General features: G+C 39.4%; 2 protein-coding genes across 3 annotated transcripts; one reads left to right on the forward strand and one right to left on the reverse strand.

Moving 5' to 3' along the window:
* Positions 1 to 4366: 4366 nt before the first annotated feature.
* On the reverse strand, positions 4367 to 14172 carry ca12 (carbonic anhydrase XII). Of its 2 annotated transcripts, XM_018680933.2 has the most exons (9): positions 13812 to 14172; positions 13489 to 13509; positions 10609 to 10788; positions 9271 to 9413; positions 6878 to 6973; positions 6727 to 6790; positions 6477 to 6634; positions 6197 to 6323; positions 4367 to 5530 (listed from the first exon to the last, which is right to left on the reverse strand). In XM_018680933.2, the coding sequence occupies exons 1-9, from the start codon at positions 13876 to 13878 to the stop codon at positions 4878 to 4880; spliced, it is 1509 nt and encodes a 502-aa protein (XP_018536449.1). In that variant the 5' UTR covers positions 13879 to 14172; the 3' UTR covers positions 4367 to 4877. The 2 variants fall into 2 exon arrangements, with proteins under 2 accessions (XP_018536449.1, XP_050929488.1); XM_051073531.1 differs by lacking the exons at positions 13489 to 13509; positions 13812 to 14172 and adding an exon at positions 10933 to 11736.
* Positions 14173 to 15721: 1549 nt separating this feature from the next.
* si:dkeyp-73b11.8 (BPTI/Kunitz domain-containing protein) lies at positions 15722 to 20224 on the forward strand. The gene is made up of 6 exons (XM_018680906.2): positions 15722 to 15846; positions 17025 to 17216; positions 17852 to 18028; positions 18284 to 18328; positions 18581 to 18659; positions 18794 to 20224. Exons 1-6 carry the CDS (start codon positions 15780 to 15782, stop codon positions 18882 to 18884), a joined length of 651 nt encoding a protein of 216 aa, XP_018536422.1. The 5' UTR covers positions 15722 to 15779; the 3' UTR covers positions 18885 to 20224.
* The last annotated feature ends 214 nt before the right edge of the window (positions 20225 to 20438 follow it).

A 20438-nucleotide genomic window follows, 5' to 3' on the forward strand; every position in this document is an offset into this window, starting at 1 on the left:
CACACGTTTTTATTTTATTTTTTATTGAGGCAGCAGTTTTTTGGTTATTTACACTTATTATACACAAAGTACATCCATAAAGTAAAACAGAAAAATACTATGGCACAAATAAAATTCACAAAACAGTCGAGTGGCACTTTTTTTTGTTAATGTGGCCACTGGATATCAGCAGTGAATTGAGGCCACAAGCAGCAATGAGCAGGTTGTGTTGGAAGAGTGGTAACTAACACTGTTGCAGTCATCAATGCACCACCATAAAGTTCTGTTGTGGGAAAACAGTCACTCTTTTATTTCCTTTACAATTCAGTGATTTCCTCATTTTATCAGGTGGCTTGTTAAATCAGTGTAAAGTATCTAATGTTTGTGGGCTTACAGTAAAAGTGTCATCTTATGCGCCATAAGCATGCAAATACACTGAACATAAACCCTGGAACATCCATAATGATCTAAGAGAAATGTATTGATATCATAAGGACAGAAAACGTGATCAAATGATCAAGGGAAACCCTGCGGGGACAACGTGATGATATGATAACTCTCCAACGATCCTGTGGTTAACTTCGCAGGCTACAGTGAGAGGCTCTCAGGAGTGCTGGGGAGTTAGTCTTGTGACCGGACTGGTGGACAGGGGTTAGGGGTCAGCCCACATGCAGCCTGAAAATACAAAAGCCTTTTTTTCCTCTCCTCTCAGCATTATTCACAGGGAAGGAGCAGTGTGTTTCTGTGTTTGTACGCAGTTGAGTGGCCTTTTATTATAAAATCCATAGAGCAGCTCTAACTACAGGGTTCGTGGAAATGTGGTATAGCCCATCCCTCTCAGGCCACCCTACCATCAGGGATGTCTGTCAACTCCTGTCCCCCTATTGTTTGGTCTGTGGTTGGGCTTTCCACCACGCCTGGGCAGCCCAAGGGAATGGGTGCCACAGTCCAACTTGACCTGAGATTCTCACCAGTTCAGCTCTGGCCTTACTGTGTTTTGCCTGGAAGCCTTCTGGAGCTCTCCTTAAGACACTGACCACATCGTGTCAGATAAATAAAGGGGGATTAGAGAGGACAGATGTTCTTCTCTTTCTAAGGATATGCAGCATAAACCAACCTTTTAAAACATCCAGCATGGAGGCCTATCATGTTCTGCTGGCCACAACACAGCAAAGGAAGTCCAGTCTGTGGCTTGAGAAAAAAAGAGTGCTTCCCAGAACCCCGGAGCTGCATGCAAACGTCATCATGTGATCTACTTAAACCTCGCATGTCTCCACAAACGTCCGAACTGACCCACAGGACAATTTCACAAATACAGTATGAGTGGTGCGAAAGGACAGGGGTCAACTGAGTTCCTTTGAGACAAGGTCATGGGAGATGAGCTATACCCTTGAGCCATACTCGTCTCTTTCTCCAATGTTGTATCCGGCACCTTTGCCTTTGTCTTGTTCAGCAGCAGATCTAAGAAAGGAAAGAACAATAGGCTATTCAGAATTGTATTGAATCTATGAATACATGCAATTTGCATTCCTAAATGAGGTTTATCATCTGTCAGTTCATTTCGTGTTCTGTCAATTACCTCTTGCTCAGGTTTATTTTGCCATCAAGATAATGTTTGTTATTTAGTTCCCTGATATATGAGCAAGATGTTGAGGTGATTTAAAGCTAAGGCTTACTTTTTCTCCCTCCCACAACTTAATTTATGCATATTTCCCACTACATCTGCCTATTCCCTTTGCACATGAGATTAGACATGTCTAAACAGAGAGCTGCAGATGCTAATATTTTGCTGTAGGGACACATCATTCAACACTTGAAGAAAGGAGGAACATTGACACTATTTAATGCAGAAAGCCGGCAACCAACCCATCTGTGACGAAGCTGTCACTCAGCCTTTCACCTCCAAAAGCGGATCTTGCATCATTAGCATTTAAAAAAAATGAAAGACTGGAAGTGATATCCACCAGTGAAGAGAGAGCTTCAAAGTGCACGTCTGGAGTGTGACTGGGTGCTGCTACCGCTTCCCCTCTCTTATTTTTTTCTCTTCTACAGATAGATTTTTGAAAGCAGAAGACATTTACCCACAGAAATAAGTGATATGAACACATTTAAGGTTTGTCAATTTCATCATTAAAAATCTTTGTAACACAGATGAAATCTATTTTTAATATTCTTTTTTGAATTATTGATTATTTTCAGTTCTTTCTCACCATTGTCACTAAGTCTTTTTTGTGTTAGTTTCCTACAGTTTCAGTTTTATTTAAACAGTTAACCAACTGAAGTTTTATATGTGGACATTGTAGATTTTTTTTCATTCTCTCCAAATGTGTTTCCTCCTGTCTGCAGAAGTTATTTATGATTATAACATCAAAGATTCCTCTATAGATTAAGTTCTTCCCATACTACAACCTGAAAAGATTAGCAGGTGCACCATCTTATTTGTTGAGTTGTTAAATGGTTCGTAAAAGAACCAAACAATCACTTTCCTAGCAAACTACGCACAAATACACCCCGAGTATACATACAGTGTATGTATGAGTCACTGTAACTATTACACTTTCTCCAAAAAGCTTTTTTTCTCAAATTAATTGGTTCTCAAATGTATTCTTAACTACATACCATAAAAGAAATCTCTTCTAATTACACAGCAATGCAAACTCAAAAAAATATTCCCCAGGGTTCCTCGTTTTTGTTTTTATAGAAAACCACAGCTATACAAAATGGGCTCATAATTTACACATCACACTGTCATGGATGACTAAGAGTGGCACAAGTGAGTCTACATTCCCCAAAATCCCAACTAATGAGGACACAACCCCTGTAAATGCCATCATTCCTTTTGTAAACCATAGATGTATGGTTCAATTAAGGTTAACCGTTCTCCTGAAATACCCTCTCTGCAATTGTCCAATTTATATATATTTATATCTCACCCTCTAAAATCAGTTTATGGAAGCTCCAAATTTGCCCACGAAAATATGTTCAGCCTTCTCAACCTCATCTTTTGGGAGATTCAGACATACAGACACTGTCAGAAAGTGTGAGACACACCAGGTTTGAGCCAGACAAACATAAAATCCACAACTTCTTATCCCAAATCTCAAGTCTTTACAGTGCATGATTTCAGCAAGCACATCTGAGGTCTTCTTTTATTGTTTTTGCCCATTGCTTACCTTTTTTGCCTTAAGAGACAGCATATTAAAGAGACAATGAGAACAAGTCCCACTGCAGAGCCCACCAGAATGGGAACCAGTAAACCTGCAGAGCATGGGGCAACAGAAGCAGAAAGGATTATGTGATAACTGGTTCATTTGGTGTGTGGGCTTGTATACTGTACAGATATACAGTATGTCTGTGTGGTTTTGAAAAGGTAAATAAATTATTGTAAATGAAAAGAAATAAAACAATCACTTGTTAAGGTGTAGTTTTAATAGTAAAAGAAATATTTGTTATTTTGTTACATTCTCCACTTATTATACATTCTATATTTATTCCAGTAATGGATTAGTTTGGTAATTGCTACACTTTTAATTCAAAACAATGATTTTGGTGTTTGGGTAGTTCTTCTTTTCCCTTATCAACTGGCTGAATTAATTAAATTTAGATTGAGAAAAGGTCATTTTAATTATTATGTTGCTTATTTGTTAAAACTCTACAAGAGGTGATAGATGTCTGTGGGCCACAAAGGGAGGATCCCTAAGTGTGAGATGAAGTATGACAAAAGGGCAAAGTGTAAATGTAGAAAATGTACAACATACCGGTGTTCATCCAAGATAGATCAGCTGAGTAGCAAAGAGAAACAGAGAAAAGAAGGTAAAAATGAAATTCACAGAGGTACAGATGCCACATATAAGGTACCCTTTGAGGAGAAAGCGTTGAAATTTTGAGGGGGTTTCATGACAGATAAAGAAAACAACCAAATCATGCCTTAAAGATCTTTTATAAGAGAAACAAGCCTTTTCATGACACAAGCTGACAGTGATGAACTAGCAGATGTATTTTAAGGCCATTTTATCTCCATATTCTGCTGTTTGACGGTCAACTTACAGCATCATTTAACATGATATGAGTAAACCTCTCAGCCATATAATCCATCCTATGTCATTCCTGGATCTGGTTATATTTTCTGTTGTTGAGCTTTTTCTCAAAAATCATTTATGCTCCACAACACAGCACACCTCTATGACATGGATGTACACCACAAACAGCTTCTTCCATCCAGACCCCTGCTTTTGTTCAGAAATGAGCAGCTCAAAACATTACATGCTTTACATACTCTGCAGTATAGCTATAGAAGATAATTGTACAGAAATTTTAAGCAATAAAACAAGTTTTATAAGTTCATATAGTGAAAGGTGCAAATGCAGTATGGAAGAAATCTGCCATGTATGATTCAAGTATAATGCTTTTATTGAAAAAAAAGGTTCCCTATGTGCTGTACAGTAGCTGTTTCCTTACTTAGTGTAAATGGTAATTTGAACAGACGTACAAATTGTCAGAGAAGAAAGGAACATTACATTAAAGCGCTGAAGCTCTTGCAAATTCTTTTGGTTTAGCTGCATCTCTATATTGTGCGAAACAATAATTACTAGTTAGCTCCATAATTACCATCCTATAGAACTGAACTTGGCACACAGTATAACATGAAGGGTTATGAATATGAGTAAGTTTGCAAAAAACAATACCTACATTACATCAATTCATACTACAGTCTTTTTCTGATAGAAACTATAATTATGTGCACATACTGGAAAGAATAATTTAAACATTAAATACATTTGTGAGAAACATTGGTCAGAGGGCGTGGCTTGAAAATTAGTCTTTCATCGTTGGACCCACAACTGATGTCTGCTACACAAAGTGACATAATGTGAGTCTCAACTATGTCAGGAATCTCTCTAGTCTTCCCACTCCATTGGCAGAAGCCAGGGATGCGGATAGCCCTGGCTGTTCGGTTTCCTGGGAACAGTGGCAGGGGAGAGACTACCATAGTTTGTCATTGGCACACTGTGCTTGCTTGCTGTGGGAGTCTTCTTTTGATTCATCAAGGCTTTTGTCAGAGAGCGATCCAGCTCTAACGCCTCATCTGTCGGCCGTCCACGGATAATCTGTCTGATAGTGGGGAGGGCTAAATCTGACTTACAGTCCAGGTAGCTCTTGAGGTTGAGCTCGGGGAATACTGCATCTCTAAGAGCGGGAACCAGCTGGTTCTCAGTGTGGGACTGTTTGAGCTGATGGGAAACTCTCTGCTCCAGTGAGACGTAGCAGAGTGCATCTTCAGAAAGCCCTAACTTTCCCACAGACTGGTTGATCTGGCTCTTCTTCTTCAGGAATGGATTCAGCATTTGTTGCTTGAGCTTGGCCAGAGCCTCACTCTTGTGGTTCTTGAGGTCTTTCTTCTTGCCAGCGTGGAGCTTCTCTAAGCCACTTGGTAAGAGCTGATAGAGCCCTTCATCAGCCAGGTCTGCTAGGTCGCCAACCAGCAGCTGCTGAACAACTTGCTTCCTCGTGAGCGGAGATGCAACTGTGAGAGTGTTGTGCAGTCCTCTGCCTGCACCAGACACAGAGCCGATCGCAGCTTGTTAAATGTCCCAAACCATGGGAATGACATTGGAATGACATTGGGCCTTCACGCCCAGCATGCAACAGCACTGCCTGTGGTGATAAACTAAAAGCACAAGCCATCACCTTCTAAATGCTGCTCATGAAAGCAGAAGAATCCGTACTGCCATGTCAAAATACGTGCCATTAGAAAAGCATAGCTCTGAGAGTGAAGCTTGGAATGAAGAAAACATGCACATTAGTACTGCACTATATGAACCTAAATACCATACAGTGTGGTAAACCAGTCAACCACATAAAAGTAAGCCTTTAAAGACAAATTTAAGGGCTGCAGACATTCTCAGTATGTCAGAGGGACAGTTAATTTGTTGTGTCTGAAAGGATGGCCTACTTTCCAACAAGATCATCAAAGTCAATCAACTTTAAAGATAATTGAGAATGACACCAACATACAAGCTCAACCACAAGCAGGTGATACACACAAGCCAAAGCCCACAGTGACAGCCCTGTGCTTTGCGAAAGACAAAAATGCCCGCACATCATCCAAACCTGTCCTCTAGCCGTTTTTAAAGCAGCGCAGCGGTTATGTTGTTTATGTGACCTTTGCACTCATGCTCCAACAATAAAGCAAGCCCATTTTAAAGGCCATACTTACCCTCCTTAAAAGATACCAGGACAACTCGGCTGTCGGCCGGCTGCGGTTTCCTGAAGTTGCCATTCAGTGGCACAGGGGCTGAGTCCTGGGCATGGGAGGAGTAGAGGGTTGTTGCCAGGGCCAGAAACTGGGAAGACACAACAAAACAAAAGCACAGAGGTTTTTCCAAACCAGTTAAGTTTAAATATAAGGGACTGAATATTAAGACATCTGAAAAACCTATTTAACATTAATTAAATACGTTTCTCTCAGTGGCTTATAACTTTAATTGATTAAGCACCTGTTTGCGAGATATTGTTACGTGATTCCTGAACACCGTCCACAGCACACTAGGATAGCACGGAGGAGTTGTCAGAGACCCGTCATAGCGGTAATACTCATCCAAACGTGCAGGCAGCAGCGCTCTAATGTTGAAACCGGGCACCTGTACTTTCTGACCTGCAGGTTAAATAAATAAAGTTGTGAAACTTAAAATGACTGTGGCCAAACTACAAAAAGACGTTACAGGAAAAACACAGCTTTAAACTTACCTCTGTATTTGATCCCATTGAGGAACTTTAGAAACTGTTCAAAGGTAGGATTGAACTCACCAATCTGTACAGAAAACATTAAGTTAGATAGTTCTGCCCACAGATATCCACAGGTCACTGCCCCCCCACAACAAACTCTGCAATGTCTCACCTCAATTAGGACACCCAGCACCGCCAGGCCATCAGATTTGTCTATAGCTGAGGACATATTGGGGTACTTGTCTGAATTGAAGTGTACCACATGCATCTGTGAAAATAAATCAGATCTGTTGAGTGAGTGTGGATCATTTGATGTAGATCACTCAGATGTTTTTGGGAAATATTGGAAAATAACTGTTTGTTTTGGATATTGGAATGTAAAATGCTACAACAGATAGTATAAAATAAGGTCCTTCCAGTATGAGTAATATGGTACTTTATCTCTGTAATTTCTCTGTTGAAAGGGTAGTGTGAGGCAACAGATTAACGACACATGACAACAAGTGACAAAACTGTTTGGGGGACCACTGGATAAATATGTGAAGACCATAAGAAGCGCACCTGAAGAAAAATAGGTATAAAATTATATCTTAGCAAAGCTACAAATTAATCTATCAACAGGACCGCAGGGATGATGTAAGAAAACATTTCAAATATTTTTTACTGTTAAATGTGGTATGTTTATACATTTTTTTTGTGTGTGACCCAATGCAGCGTAGTTTCAGGAAGCATGCACGAGAGATGACAGATTGCATCTTTATACCATCTCATCTCTTTAGATTTCTTTTAAATTTCCTCTATGTAAAAACAAATTTACAGCTAACTGTTGTCACTGTTGTTTTCTAAGCACGGATTGGAAATAACTTGCGGTGTTCAGAGGATGTAATATTCGTGAAAGTCTATGACAAAAGCACACGAGAAACACAGGAGATTTATTACAGTGGGTGTCTGTTATAGCACATACATCCAGACCATCAGTTGTTTTGGTGACGGTATTGTGTTTTCGGTGCGACACAAAGACATGTTGGTCATTCCAGTCAAACATGACAAGATTTTATTTATGGTTTTTGTTCTGTCTTGGGCATTAAGGTAGACATTTGCACTATTTTTGGGAGAAGTTCAACTTCCCATCACTCTATCCCTCAATAACAACATGTCATCAGGGAACTGTGGTTCTGTAGTCTGGGGAGACTTGAAAAGATGCATGCGCTCGACGTGTCCACTCAGAAACTCAGGTCAAACCACAGCACCTTATATGTGGCTCTGCTGCAGCTGGCACATGGTCACATAAAAGCACACAGGTTGTAACCATTACAGCGTCCACTCACTGTAATTCAGATGATACCAAAGTATATAAAAAAGACTCCTATTTTTGTTTATAATAGAGTTCATAAAAGAGACTCTTAACTTGAGACATTACGGTCAAATCTTCTGCTTTACTTCAAGAAACAAAGTGAAAAGAGCAAACTGGTGTGTGAAAACTGCTCACAGGGTTTGACACATTAAATAGCGCAGACAGCCACTCCTTTCCAGAGGTGGTGGAAAACCAAACCATATAATAGTCTGGTACTCTAATCCCCTAAACCCTTCAAAAACTGACTCTGACTGACACTGACATACTATACATTCTGAGGGTGACTGAAATTATGTTTTTGCCTTTTAATGTGTGCAACACATGATAAAACATGTTAGTTTGATCGGTAAAGGGACAATTTATTTAAAAACAAAACAAAACAAAACAACTGTGAGTTTAACTCTATATAATCTCAGTGGTCAAGGTTTTAAAGACTCACAACTTGTTTATTGTTAAAAACATCTACGCGTCTTTAATTAGAATATGTTTTATACAAGCCTTCAATTGTACTTTACAGATGATTACACAATTAAGCGGAAGATGCACAATAAGCATTCTCTGGCACTGTCTGACGGGTAACTGAATGTCTGCCACAGTGTCAAGAAACTGGAACAGTAATATGCAGATGCAGAGCTTTTTAGAGTTCCTTACGCTTAAGCAGTGTCTGTAAGGCCTGGAGTGTGTCAGTGGCTTCGATTTCTCTGCCAGTCAAATGTCACACGTTTAAGTCATAAAGTATTAAATCACTTGTCTGGAGCCAGAGATGCTGTCGCCTGATGCTGCAGATAAGCGAGATTTAAATGAATGGACTGAGCTAACCTCAAATGCAGGCAACTAACCATTCATTAACTTTTTTACCAGTGGTGGAAGAAATATTTTGATCTTATACTCATGTAAAAATAGCAATACCACACTATAAAAATACTCCATTATAAGTAGAAGTGCTGCATTTGAAATGTCATTCATGCAGTAGAAGCATTTGTAAGTGTTATCAACAAAATGTTCTCATTCAGAGTGTTATATGCATCATAACGTATGTATATTGTATATTATCCTCACTGTGAATTAATTTGTAAACAGCATTTTAATGTTGTCAAGGTGGATAAACTGTTTTACATCTGCACAGTACATGTATTAACTACTAGTCACTTTCCACCACTGTCTTTTACCTCAGTAGAGGGTAGTAAAAAAGAGCTGTTTGCTTCGTTTACCTCCGCTGCGTACTGCCTACTGTTCACCATGTGTTCAGAGCCAGCAGGTCTGCTGGCAGAGCCCCAGTGGAAATGAAGTTGAGCTGCAGTGTAGTGATTGGGCAGGCTGGAGATGTGCATCTTAGAGGGCAGGGAGATTTGCACTGTGGATCAAAAGAAGTGAAACACCAGGACACATAAAAGGGCAGGGAAGGGGTTAGCTCAGTTGACACAAAAGGAGTCATCAACTCTAACTTTATCTAAACTGAGAATGTCAGCACACCCCGTTCTGTGCTGTCAGAATGCTTTTGTAAAGGCGATGTACAGCAGCTATGTTTAAGATGCTTTATGGTGGAGTGACGTAGGGCGCTTTCCACATGTGTGTATGACGACTGTTTACAAGTGGAAGACCTTTGTCAGCTTATTTCAGACACACGTCACGTTGATGATGCCACTCAGCTTGTGGTGTTGGGGCCCATCAGGCACACATGCATAAGCATCGTGGTCTTGTTTTCGCAGTCTGTCAGTGGCTAACAGTTTACCTGCACAGATATTATAGCAATTGAATCATCACCAACGCATGGTAGACATTACACCTACTGTATATTCAGCTATGTGACGGCTGTCACTGAAATTCCAGATATGCTGCAATTTCTACATTGCTCTTTTAAGTAACATGTACAAAACTAATCTGACTGATTCTGCAACATACTTTTTAGTTTACCTTCTCTGACTTCGACTGTTCTATCTCAAAGCAGATGACAGAATGAATAATCATATTCATCTGCCGAAGTCATCCAAATACTTTTTGCTGTGGCACAGGGGCATGGTTATGTATGCTCTGATTGCTGTATTTAACAGTTAAATTTAAGACTACGTTATAAGTAGATATCAAACATTAAACTTCAACTTGGTTCTTTTGTTAAGACGCAGAAGCAGAGCAGATGACTAATCTCTGCTCATATTTTCCCAGACTAAACATGGAGCTCTTTCTTTGGTTAAAAGGACAGTTAAGATAATAAGAGAGAGATTATGGAAAATTGCTGTGGCAGATGTAGAAAGAAGATCCTCCTATCATTTTCTTTAGGTTGACCCAGAAATTAGGTCTCTACAGTGAGAACAGACTCCTCCACGTTCATGTGGGGGTCATCTCTAATGAATACGTTGGCTATTGTGTCACTTTGATTTGAAGAACTTCTAGATCCCCAGCCAAACAAAACACAGTGTTGCTCAATACTTGCTTAGTTTGACAAGCAGTTTTGTTACCTGTGATGACATGAGGTTTAAAGTACACATTACTACATTAAGTGCTGTATATTATTACATGTTTTGTGGGTAACACTGATGATTTACACTCACCAGAATGACCATTATTTCCAAGAGTGAGATGCTCATAGGGCGACAGGTTGTAGTTTTGAACCTCAATCGGACGTAGAGTTGGGTCGAACCTCAGCAGCTCTGACGTGATGTCTATTGGAGACTGGAAAGCTCCACCACAGTATGGATAATTCTTGGACCAGTGGTGCTGTCCATCTGGCCCTAAAACAGCATCAATGTATATCATAACCTTGAAACACCATTGAGACATGACTGCTACTTGATGTAGCCCAAATGTAATTTTCACAATGTTAATATACAGTGGTAAAACACACAGTAAAGTATAAGTCATGTATTTCACCTCACCAGTGATACATGCCCCGAGTGTGATACTGAATAGGGGATGGCTCCAAGGAGGGCCAGGCTTTGTCCTGGACTACTGAACATTTTATCTGTAATCAAAGTGAAGTATTATTATCTACATACAAGGCGGCATGGGTGAGGCCCGTGGCTTCACTCTTGGCCCTTTCTAAAGCAGTGAGAGTGAGAACCAGGCTGTTGTTTGCGGGGAGAGCCAGTGAGAACGCTGTCTCTCTCCAAATGAGAGGTTTCTATAAAGCACAGGACAGCGAAAAATGGCCACATTTGCAAATAAAGTCATGCAGTTTACAAAGGGACCTAAGCTGCACGAGAGTGTCTCTCTATGGCACTTCTGCAAAGGCAATGGGGAACAATGGGCTTTGAAACTGAAGTAAAACAGTAATACTAAACTGACTGACAAGAAAAATCAGGAAGTTCTTGATTTCTGACATTTTCATTCAGTGTGTTGACTGAAGTGTAATCATCCACAGTGAGCTATTCAAACATGATCCTCATTATAAGTGAGGCTAATAGTTAGCAGTGAATGGACCCTAACAAATCTGAAATAGCAATAACTGTAGCGGAATAGAAAACGCCATGAAAGGCACAGTGCTCTCATCTCTTCTGCATATTTACCACTAATTTATCTAAAAACCCACCATTCACCATACGCCAGCTGACCGTGGTTAAATATGAATGACGCAGCATGAAGTCTGCCCCCAACCAGCCTGTCAGTTCCCAAATGGATTGATTGTACGAGACATGCCAAGAGGCATCAAGTGAAGCTGTGAAATCACTGAATACTTGTTTGAAGCAAAACTCCGAGTTCAATCTAGGCAAACACTCCCTATAATAAGAAAGAAACTTACTCTTATGGCTATAATTACTCAGTGTCCACTTCATTTACTGTTTTAATTAGACACAGCCTGCCCTTTAATAATGGCCTTCAGTGGCCTTTGGTGGCCCCTTGGCAGTCTTTGGTAGAACATACATGACTGTGGGTAATTTCTTAAATATGGGGCCTTTTCTATGTAAAAGGAATGTTAAATTAGCAGATTTATACGAGGCTCTCTGCAGAGTAAACTTTTGAACAACAGCAGAGCTGGGTGAGAAAATTACAACATCAAGGGTATTTATTTTACTCCCATGTTAAGTTTCACTGTTTGTCCTTTGCCAGAGAGTGGAGAGTTGAGGTGGAGATAAAGCGTATGACTCAGCCGTGCCCCCGTCAACAGAAAGTGCTACCAGCTCTCCGGACTACTGACTACTATGACAAGGCCTCTTGAGAGTTTGACTGTAAGTGAGGATGAAATCCACCACGCTGCACTTGGGAGGAGGCCAGAGGGTTTTTTTTTATATATCATCATTACATCAACTCTTTTCCTCAGTAGTCATCACAAACTTGTGACTGCTAGTTAATGTGTTATCATTAAGAAGGTCTGTGGTTACATGATTGTTGTATCTATTCCTGTATTCTAAGTATTTATGTTTACATGACTCTAAACAGCAGAGGTTGAATCACTGAGGTATTTTTGCTTAAAGTATTCCCTGCACTGAAACATAAATTTAAAACTCTCCTAACATTCCACTATGTGTCCAGGTGTTGCATCAGCTTTCTAAATGCCCACAGGTAGAGGATGAGCATATGTGTACATATGTGTATCTACAAAGGACTGTTTGCTCCAATTAATGCCAAGCCACTGCTATAATAAAAACAGTGTGGATCCGCCTTTCTCTGAGGTCTGAATTAAGCAAGAAAACAGTAATGTCCTCTAACTACAATTATTTGACCATAAATTACTGTGCAGAGAAAATAGGTCTTTTTTTATTCATCCTTGATGTGTCTGTGTGAATGAATTTGCAGAGACACCATAAAGTCATTTTTTTTTTAAAGAGGACAGTGAGTTTGAGCAGTCAGAAGTGCTTTTCCAAGAAAAAATTATATTACATAGAAATGCTGCAGCTTCCTACTTACTGGTTTCAATGTTTGGTCCCTGAATGCAACAGACTTTTGAGTAGCAATGACACAATGACAAGAGGTCATGCTCTGAGCACAGTTTATGTAAGAGATACGGTACAAGAAGTCCCTGCATATGGACCTTAAGGCATAAGGCAAAGGCAGTCAGCCACTTATGAAATGTTGTACTTGCAGTCTGTAATGAACTCTACAATTACATGAGGTGACATGATAGTTGACTGTGAGGGGGTCACAGAGGGGCAACAGAGGGGCAACAGAGGGCCGCCCCCCCAATCAAAAAGCAGTGCATAAGATGCTTTTGTCGCCTCTTTTTCACAAGCACTGCTGTGGGGGCAAAACAACAATAATATTGTCTCTGTCTCTGTTATTGACTATTAGAGAGCTGCATCAAACACTCAATTAGTTCATGCTTATTTATGGGTAGAATACCTATAATGTGACCAAGACGAACAAGTGCACATGGACTGGGATTTCAACTGCACCAAAAATGAAAGCTGGACCTAAAAATATGTATATATACATCTATCTAAACTTCTTATGATCTACAACTGTGAGGAACTGTGATAAAATATTTACAGACTTACCAGTGTAGGTCCATTTGGCACCTAAAACAGACAGAAAAAAAGTGTTCCACTGCATATTTAAAATATATAATAATAATCAGACGTGCAATTACAACAGGGAAATAGATCATAGAATACATAAAACAAAAATAAACTGAAAACAATTTGTATGAATCCAATATCCAGAGTCTCTCTCTCATTCCTCAGAAAGAGCCCGTGCAGGTGGATGGAGACACCTGCCATGAAGCATCCTCTCTGCTCCTTCCTTATTCTATTTAACACACATTTAAAAGTGGATCCAAAGTTTTTAACAGGCTACTTTACGCAACCATCTAAGATCTTACCATGCAGCAGCACAACGCCGAAAGTCAGCTGTAGTAAGACGATGGATGTGAACCTGAGAGAGTGCATCTTGATCTCCCCCTCAACCCACCTTCGTGCGGGAGTCTGATGTAAACCCGGTAGAGAGCAGGACCTTGGATCTTGGAGCGTCAGTCTTCAAACCGGCTTTTATACGCTATGTTGTCAGCTTCATTGTTGCTCGCACTGACGTCAGAGCAACAACAAAACCAGCCTCCAGAGTCATCTGGTCACCGGAGAGTGACAGCTCAACAGAGGCGACCGCATCCAAGCGAAGTCACTCATTTAGGGTTCAGGCTCAGATCTGCCGGCGGGTGAGGGATGCGGGAAATGCTGAGCGGCATGCACGTGCGCCGGTGTAACACGGAAATCTGTGACCACTCAAATTCTATCACGGGGGGGGGTCAACAGAGTGACGTGTTGACCGAATACTGACAGGTGAGGTGTGGGGGCTCTACAGGCAACCTGTCCGTGCCGTCACTACCAAAACACGTGACCTTTTAGAAATAATATGGGGTCAATATCATAATACAGAGCTGAATATGAAGCTGTTAGTAAAGTGCACAGAGAGACTCTGGAGGCAATGCATGTTGGAATATATATATTAGATGTTTTCTTTCCCTTTGTCCCACCTTTTTGTAAGGTGGAAAGTTGTTTTCCCTCACACATGGCACATGTATTTTAAAAGGTCATCTTTGACACAAGGACATCTTTGTCTATTCCAACTTTAAAAAGTGTTTCCTATGGTTAGGTTATAGATAGCAGCATAGCTCTAGATAGAGAGTTATAGAGATAACTGCTTCGGTTTAGGGTAAGGTTGGGGTCACATCTCTAAGGACAACAGGATGGGGTGAAGTAGACGGTGGAAAAAGGAAAGGAGAAACACATCAGCGGGAAAACAGACCCAACACCAGAGTTAATCGTCATTCAACCGTGACAAATTATCAAGCATGAAAGCTCAGTCTCCTGATTCTATCTGTGCAAAACAGTTTAGGATCCTCATATCACTGCAAAACCTGCCAATACAGAATTGGTTCAGACTTGTGGATGTGGCTCCTACACCTATGGATACTGCTCCAGGCCTTATATTCCCTAATAACATTTCTTTAAAAAAAAAACAAAAAAAAAACTTGCATTTCTACCATGTTTGAGCCTCTGCAACTTTCTATCTATCTTCTATCTATCTATGTAATGTCATTAAAAATTCTTTATGAAATCAGTTTCTTTTACCTAGGCTCATGATGAGGATGATCAGACATCAAAGCTCAAAGTCTTACACTGTGAGAACAGGAAGACGAAGTGAATATTTCATCCAAATGACAAAATATGAGGATTCAGTAACTCCCAGAGGTAACTCTATGACAGGTGGATTTGAATTTACTAAAAATACAAGCCCCCTGCAAAAGGTTGAGTTGCATTTGCAGTCATTTTTGCTTCTGGTAATCTCAGTTATGATGCATATGGGTCTCAACATGTTCCATAAAATGACAAAAACATAAACTAAGGTCACTGCTCTTCTATATACTGAGCTATCCCTCAGTCCTCAGTTGTTGCTGCTGTGTAGCAGGTGTCATGTTTACTTGGAGCCTTTACAGTATGTTCCCTGAATGAGGCTCAGAAAACTGTGCACTAAGTGAGAATAAATATATAGACCCGCTATGTTTCAAAAGTAACACTCAACAATAGCAACATTACAACACACTATTTCATATTAGGTGCCATATATGGAGCTTGTTGCATCTCGCTGTGCACCAGTGTAAGAAACTGGAACCTGCCTACAATAAGGTAATAAAAACAGGATGATGTCTGTATTTGCTGTTAGCATTTGTTTCGATTGAAGGTGTCACCATTAGGGAAATGACCGTCCAAAGGTCAGTTCTGACAACCCACTCCCACTGTAGTTTACAACCGTCACTCACTTCAGGAAAGACAGCACAAAGACAAGCAGCAAGATGAAGCACCTGCTGTTTTGGGGGATGGTTTTTGCTGCATTCCACCTCAGTATTTCAGCTGCTCCAGGTATATTTTTAAAAATGTTTCTTAAATTACTCTTAATTTAAAAACATAACCAAAAATAAGTTTATAGACCCAAGGTTTTACTTTTCAGAGCAGGCCAGGCAATCAGCACAAAGGCTCGTCTTGGGCCTTGTGCATCGCTGCTTCTTAATAGTTGTAAAGATATTGTGGTTTACATATTTTGTCTATTATTGATCAATGTCTTTCACTTACATATTATGTCTTAGTTTCAGTGAAACTGAATCAAGGACATGAAACTTCACCGTCAGCCCTTTCAGAGCAACATGGCGGTTATATTGGCGCTTTGAGCTCTCCGTTTTTCTGTCATATGGGGATCTAACAGGGACTAAATAAGGGTAGAAAATCATTTGGTTTAATAAGAAAGCAAAAGAATTGATAGAAAAAATAGTTTTGGTCCCTTGTACAAATCTAGATTGCACCTCTCAGCGGGATATAATTATATTTTACCTTTTTACTGACTTTATGTTCATGTTGTAACTCGCAGCTGAAGCCAACAATGATTGTCTTTAGTAACCAAAAAAAGAAAAGATGACATGTACTCTCCATTTACTCTCCTGGAAATGTTATTTACACACTGCTAACGACTGCACTAAGCTGACTGGACAGTTTCTTTCCTCTGTAATTCCAAACATTTAAGCACTTAGATTATTTCTGTCTGAGCTGACAGAGCTGTTGTGAGTATGATGAGCTGAGAGTATGTCAACCAGCTCCTTCTCCTCACCTCACAACTGTAAAATTATTGAAAATGTACAGAATCCATGCAGAATGGTCACTTAGTTTCCCTCCAAAACCAAGTGTGTTTTGGGTAAAAGAGTCATTTGAAAGCACTTCCCTTCAGTGAAATGTATAAACGGTGGGACAACTGAAAATGACCATAAAGACACTTTTTATTGCTGTCATAAAAGAAGGGAGTGGGTCTCTGGTGATGAGGTTAGTTAAACATTAGTTATGTGATCAGTGGTATCTGTTGATGATTTGTACTGAAGCACATATTGTACAGTAACTGTGCAATGGTCATCTCACCAGCTTACTCTCAGCCAACAGTACCTCTCAGCTACAGTGAACAGTGTATATTAATTGCTTGAAAACCAAAGCATTGCTGTAGACTTTCTGCAAATAAAACGTATCTAACTTGCACTTTATTTTTTATCATCCAACAGATTTCTGCAACATGACCCCCGATGCAGGTGAAGGCCCATTGTTCCTCTTCTCTTTGTATTATGATCCTGTCAAAGACCAGTGCAGCCCCTTCTTTTACCACGGCCAGGGAGGGAATGCCAACCGTTTTGTAAATGAAAGAGAGTGCATAAGAAACTGTTCCGCCAATGCAGAGAAGAAGTACCCCATGGATGGTAAGATGATTTTGTATTTATAGTTACAGAGGTCTAATGCAGTAAGTTATGTTATTTAACCAATAATTCTCAGTTTTAAATATGCAAAAATGTCTACTGGAACTTCAAAGGCCGCCCTAAAAGTGGATAAATCCAGACTAAAAAAACATACATACTTCTTCCTGGCTGTGGCAGGACTTTGGAACATGAACTGGCTAATAAGGTAGTCATCATCAAGCATCCTTGATTATAACTGAGAGAGAAAGAGAGAGAGAGAGGCCTTCTGGAGTCATTTGCCTCAACCAGACTTTAGGCAGAGATCCTGGTGTTATGCTTTAAGAGGAACATGTTAATAATGACTGCAGAAACCTACATGATATCAGTATTTTTGGTTAAATATTTCTTCAAAGACTATAGGAGAGACACAATCCGTCAAATTGAGTATTAGTCATACGCCACCAAGTGGTGAAAGAGCAGGACTACTTTTGACAGACAAGTGTGAATGAACGCACCTGAAGCTTTTACAGCCTGCTTAACAGAGCTTTAATCTTATAATACTCTGATTGTTTTGATAGTCAGACAGTTTAGTAGTCAATCACATTTGTGTTTCTTATGTGCAGCCACTGCTGTGACTACTGATGGTTTTCTCTTCACAGAAACTCAAGCTTGCCACTTCAAAAAGGCCAATGGTGGATGTAGTCTTACCCAATTGAGGTTCTATTACGATTCTGTTCATGACAAGTGCAAAAAGTTCCTCTGGACTGGTTGCTTCGGAAATGGAAACAGATTTTTCGACTACAACAGCTGCAATACCACATGTTCCGGCATCCACGGTGAGCACAAACCTCTCTCTTAGGCCTGGACTGGCTAATGGGGAGAACCAGGAAAATTCCCCGTGGGCTGGGTTGGTCGATGGGGCCGCAAGGGCCGGTGTACAGTGACAGTAAAATCATACAGGCGGCACTCGATAGGAACGGGCACACTGATAATTGTATATGTTAATATGTCAGTGCATATTTTAAAACTAATAACTCAGGACTGATACTATCAGAAACGTTTTCTAACAAGTTGACTGTTTTGGTTCTAAGATGATGGTGATGAAGGGGAGGAGGAGGAGCCAGACACCCCTATTGGTGAGTAGACACACAGAGAATTCAGTCTAATATTGAACTAAAAGCCAAGAGAAGCTTGATTTATGATATACTTTGAATTATGTCTTATTTTAAAAGTGACAATGTAAACAGGTTTGCTTTAATCCAAACTGCTTTCACACATTATACATCAGGTTCTAAGTGGGTTCAACAATCTGCATAAAATGTTGTATAGTCTATTTATTATTGAGAATCTAATCTATGTACATGTTACACTGTTGTTCTCTTTTACAGCTATCATCTGTGGAGTTTTGCTGGCTGTCATTGTTGCCGCTATCCTCATAACTGTGATTGTCCTGACTGTTCAGTCAAAGTAAGACAATTTTTCTTTGTCTTTACACTTACATGAATAATTATGACACACTACAGCTAAAAAAACAATAGCATTTACTCACAGTTAATGGCTTCTCTCCTTTAATTATCTTCTCATTTATTGTACTTCTTTAGGAAAAAGAGATCCAAGAAGAAGGCACCAGGGAAAAGTAAAGGCCCCAAGTCTGATGTACCTCTTCGGGAGCAGGGGATTGAAATGGAATAGATAATCCTGCCACCTCGATGGCAACGTGGAGTTTTTACCAGCTTGATTTTTATGCTGTAACTCTACCAGCCTTGATGCCAAACATATCAACTGATTATTACATTTAAGTTCAACTTAGATTTTTTTTTTTTTTTTTACTGACATATGTAATAACCATAACAACTTTGTTCCATTTTCTATTTTGTTTCACCTCAGCTACGTGTGCAAAGTGATGTTTCTTAGGTTGTATTTTTTTGCTAGGAGCTTTATCCAATGCTTTGATTCAGTAATCCAGAATAAATCTGTTTAGTCAAAGTGTCAATTAATTTATCAACAGAATCAATAACCATTTTGATAATTAATTAATCACTTAATTCATTTTTAAGCAAAAATGACAACAATTTGCTTCTGCTTTTTTTTGGTCTTATTTGATTGAAAAGTGAGTATTTTTTGTTTTGCACTGTTGGTTCGACAAAACAAACAATTTGAATTTGGGACCCGGGAAATTGTGAATTCCTATATGTTTTTGACATGTCAGAAATAATCACAAAAATAGTTTGTGTATTAATTATTAATTCAATTAATTGTAGCCCTAAAATCAACACACCTACCACTCAGACAGTGTTTTGGGAAAACTTCCATGAGAAAAAGTCAGCGTTTTAGACAAACATTCAGGTTCAGGAGCAGAACTACATCATTTTAAGTTTGGATACTCATCCTTTTGTGTACAGTTGCCTGAAATGTTTTTAACTGTGTAAGTTTGTAATCATTTCAGTGTTTCCAAAATATAACTGCATCATCACCTGGCTCTACTATTTGCTGAAAACTGTCTTAAGTTCTCTGAATGCATGTGCCAATTCAAAACCCCAACACATATATTTAGAGCTGTTTTTGTCCAGCTCTTTTGTATTGAGATGTCCATTGCACACTCCATGTTATTAGGTTTTCCTGCTCAGCATTTGTGAATCTTTACTTTAAGGCTTTTAAGTTCACATTTACTCACATTTATCTTAAAATGCACGACTGTAATATCTTTAAAAGTCTGTGCTCATGCTTTGTATTTGGTAGATTTGTTTTTTCAAAGTTAAGTTGTTTAATATTATATTCCTGGTGTTCATCTTGATGTCAGATCCCCCACCTCAATGATGTAATTAAAAATCTCTTTTACAACCTATTTTACTAAGTTATCAAAAATATGAGTGGAAGACTCAGGTTTATATCTACTGAGAAGGTTACTTGTTATCAGGTGAATATTTGTTATCAGTAAGACAACAACACATCTCTGTTAAAAACATAGACAGGTGTAAGGTGTCCTTTTATTAAATCTTTTAGACTGTTAATAAAAGTTAATGGGGAAAGTACTTCCAATTTGCCTTCATTTTCTAATTTTGACATGAATAGTAACAAATTATATTCAAGTTTTAAAATATCAAAATCACCTTGTTAAAGATGATTCACCGCATAAACAAAACTACGAATGCGTGTCACCGAGCGACTGTCAAACAAACAAGCCTCACAATATGGCTGACTTTGTTTAAATATCAAGTGCCAGTAGGAATGAATACAATAGATACA

The sequence above is a fragment of the Lates calcarifer genome, linkage group LG10, assembly GCF_001640805.2.
Source record: "Lates calcarifer isolate ASB-BC8 linkage group LG10, TLL_Latcal_v3, whole genome shotgun sequence".
Classification (NCBI taxonomy): domain Eukaryota; kingdom Metazoa; phylum Chordata; class Actinopteri; family Centropomidae; genus Lates; species Lates calcarifer.

Excerpts from the sequence above, each read along its gene's own strand:
- ca12 (XM_018680933.2), bottom strand. The coding sequence starts at position 13,878 with ATGCACTCTCTCAGGTTCACATCCATCGTCTTACTACAGCTGACTTTC. Across the intron at positions 13,510-13,811 it reads CGGCGTTGTGCTGCTGCATG|GTGCCAAATGGACCTACACT; the intron begins GTAAGATCTTAG and ends TGTCTGTTTTAG. Across the intron at positions 5,531-6,196 it reads CCTGGTATCTTTTAAGGAGG|GCAGAGGACTGCACAACACT; the intron begins GTAAGTATGGCC and ends TGTCTGGTGCAG.
- si:dkeyp-73b11.8 (XM_018680906.2), top strand. The coding sequence starts at position 15,780 with ATGAAGCACCTGCTGTTTTGGGGGATGGTTTTTGCTGCATTCCACCTC. Across the intron at positions 15,847-17,024 it reads CAGTATTTCAGCTGCTCCAG|ATTTCTGCAACATGACCCCC; the intron begins GTATATTTTTAA and ends ATCATCCAACAG. Across the intron at positions 18,660-18,793 it reads GTCCTGACTGTTCAGTCAAA|GAAAAAGAGATCCAAGAAGA; the intron begins GTAAGACAATTT and ends GTACTTCTTTAG.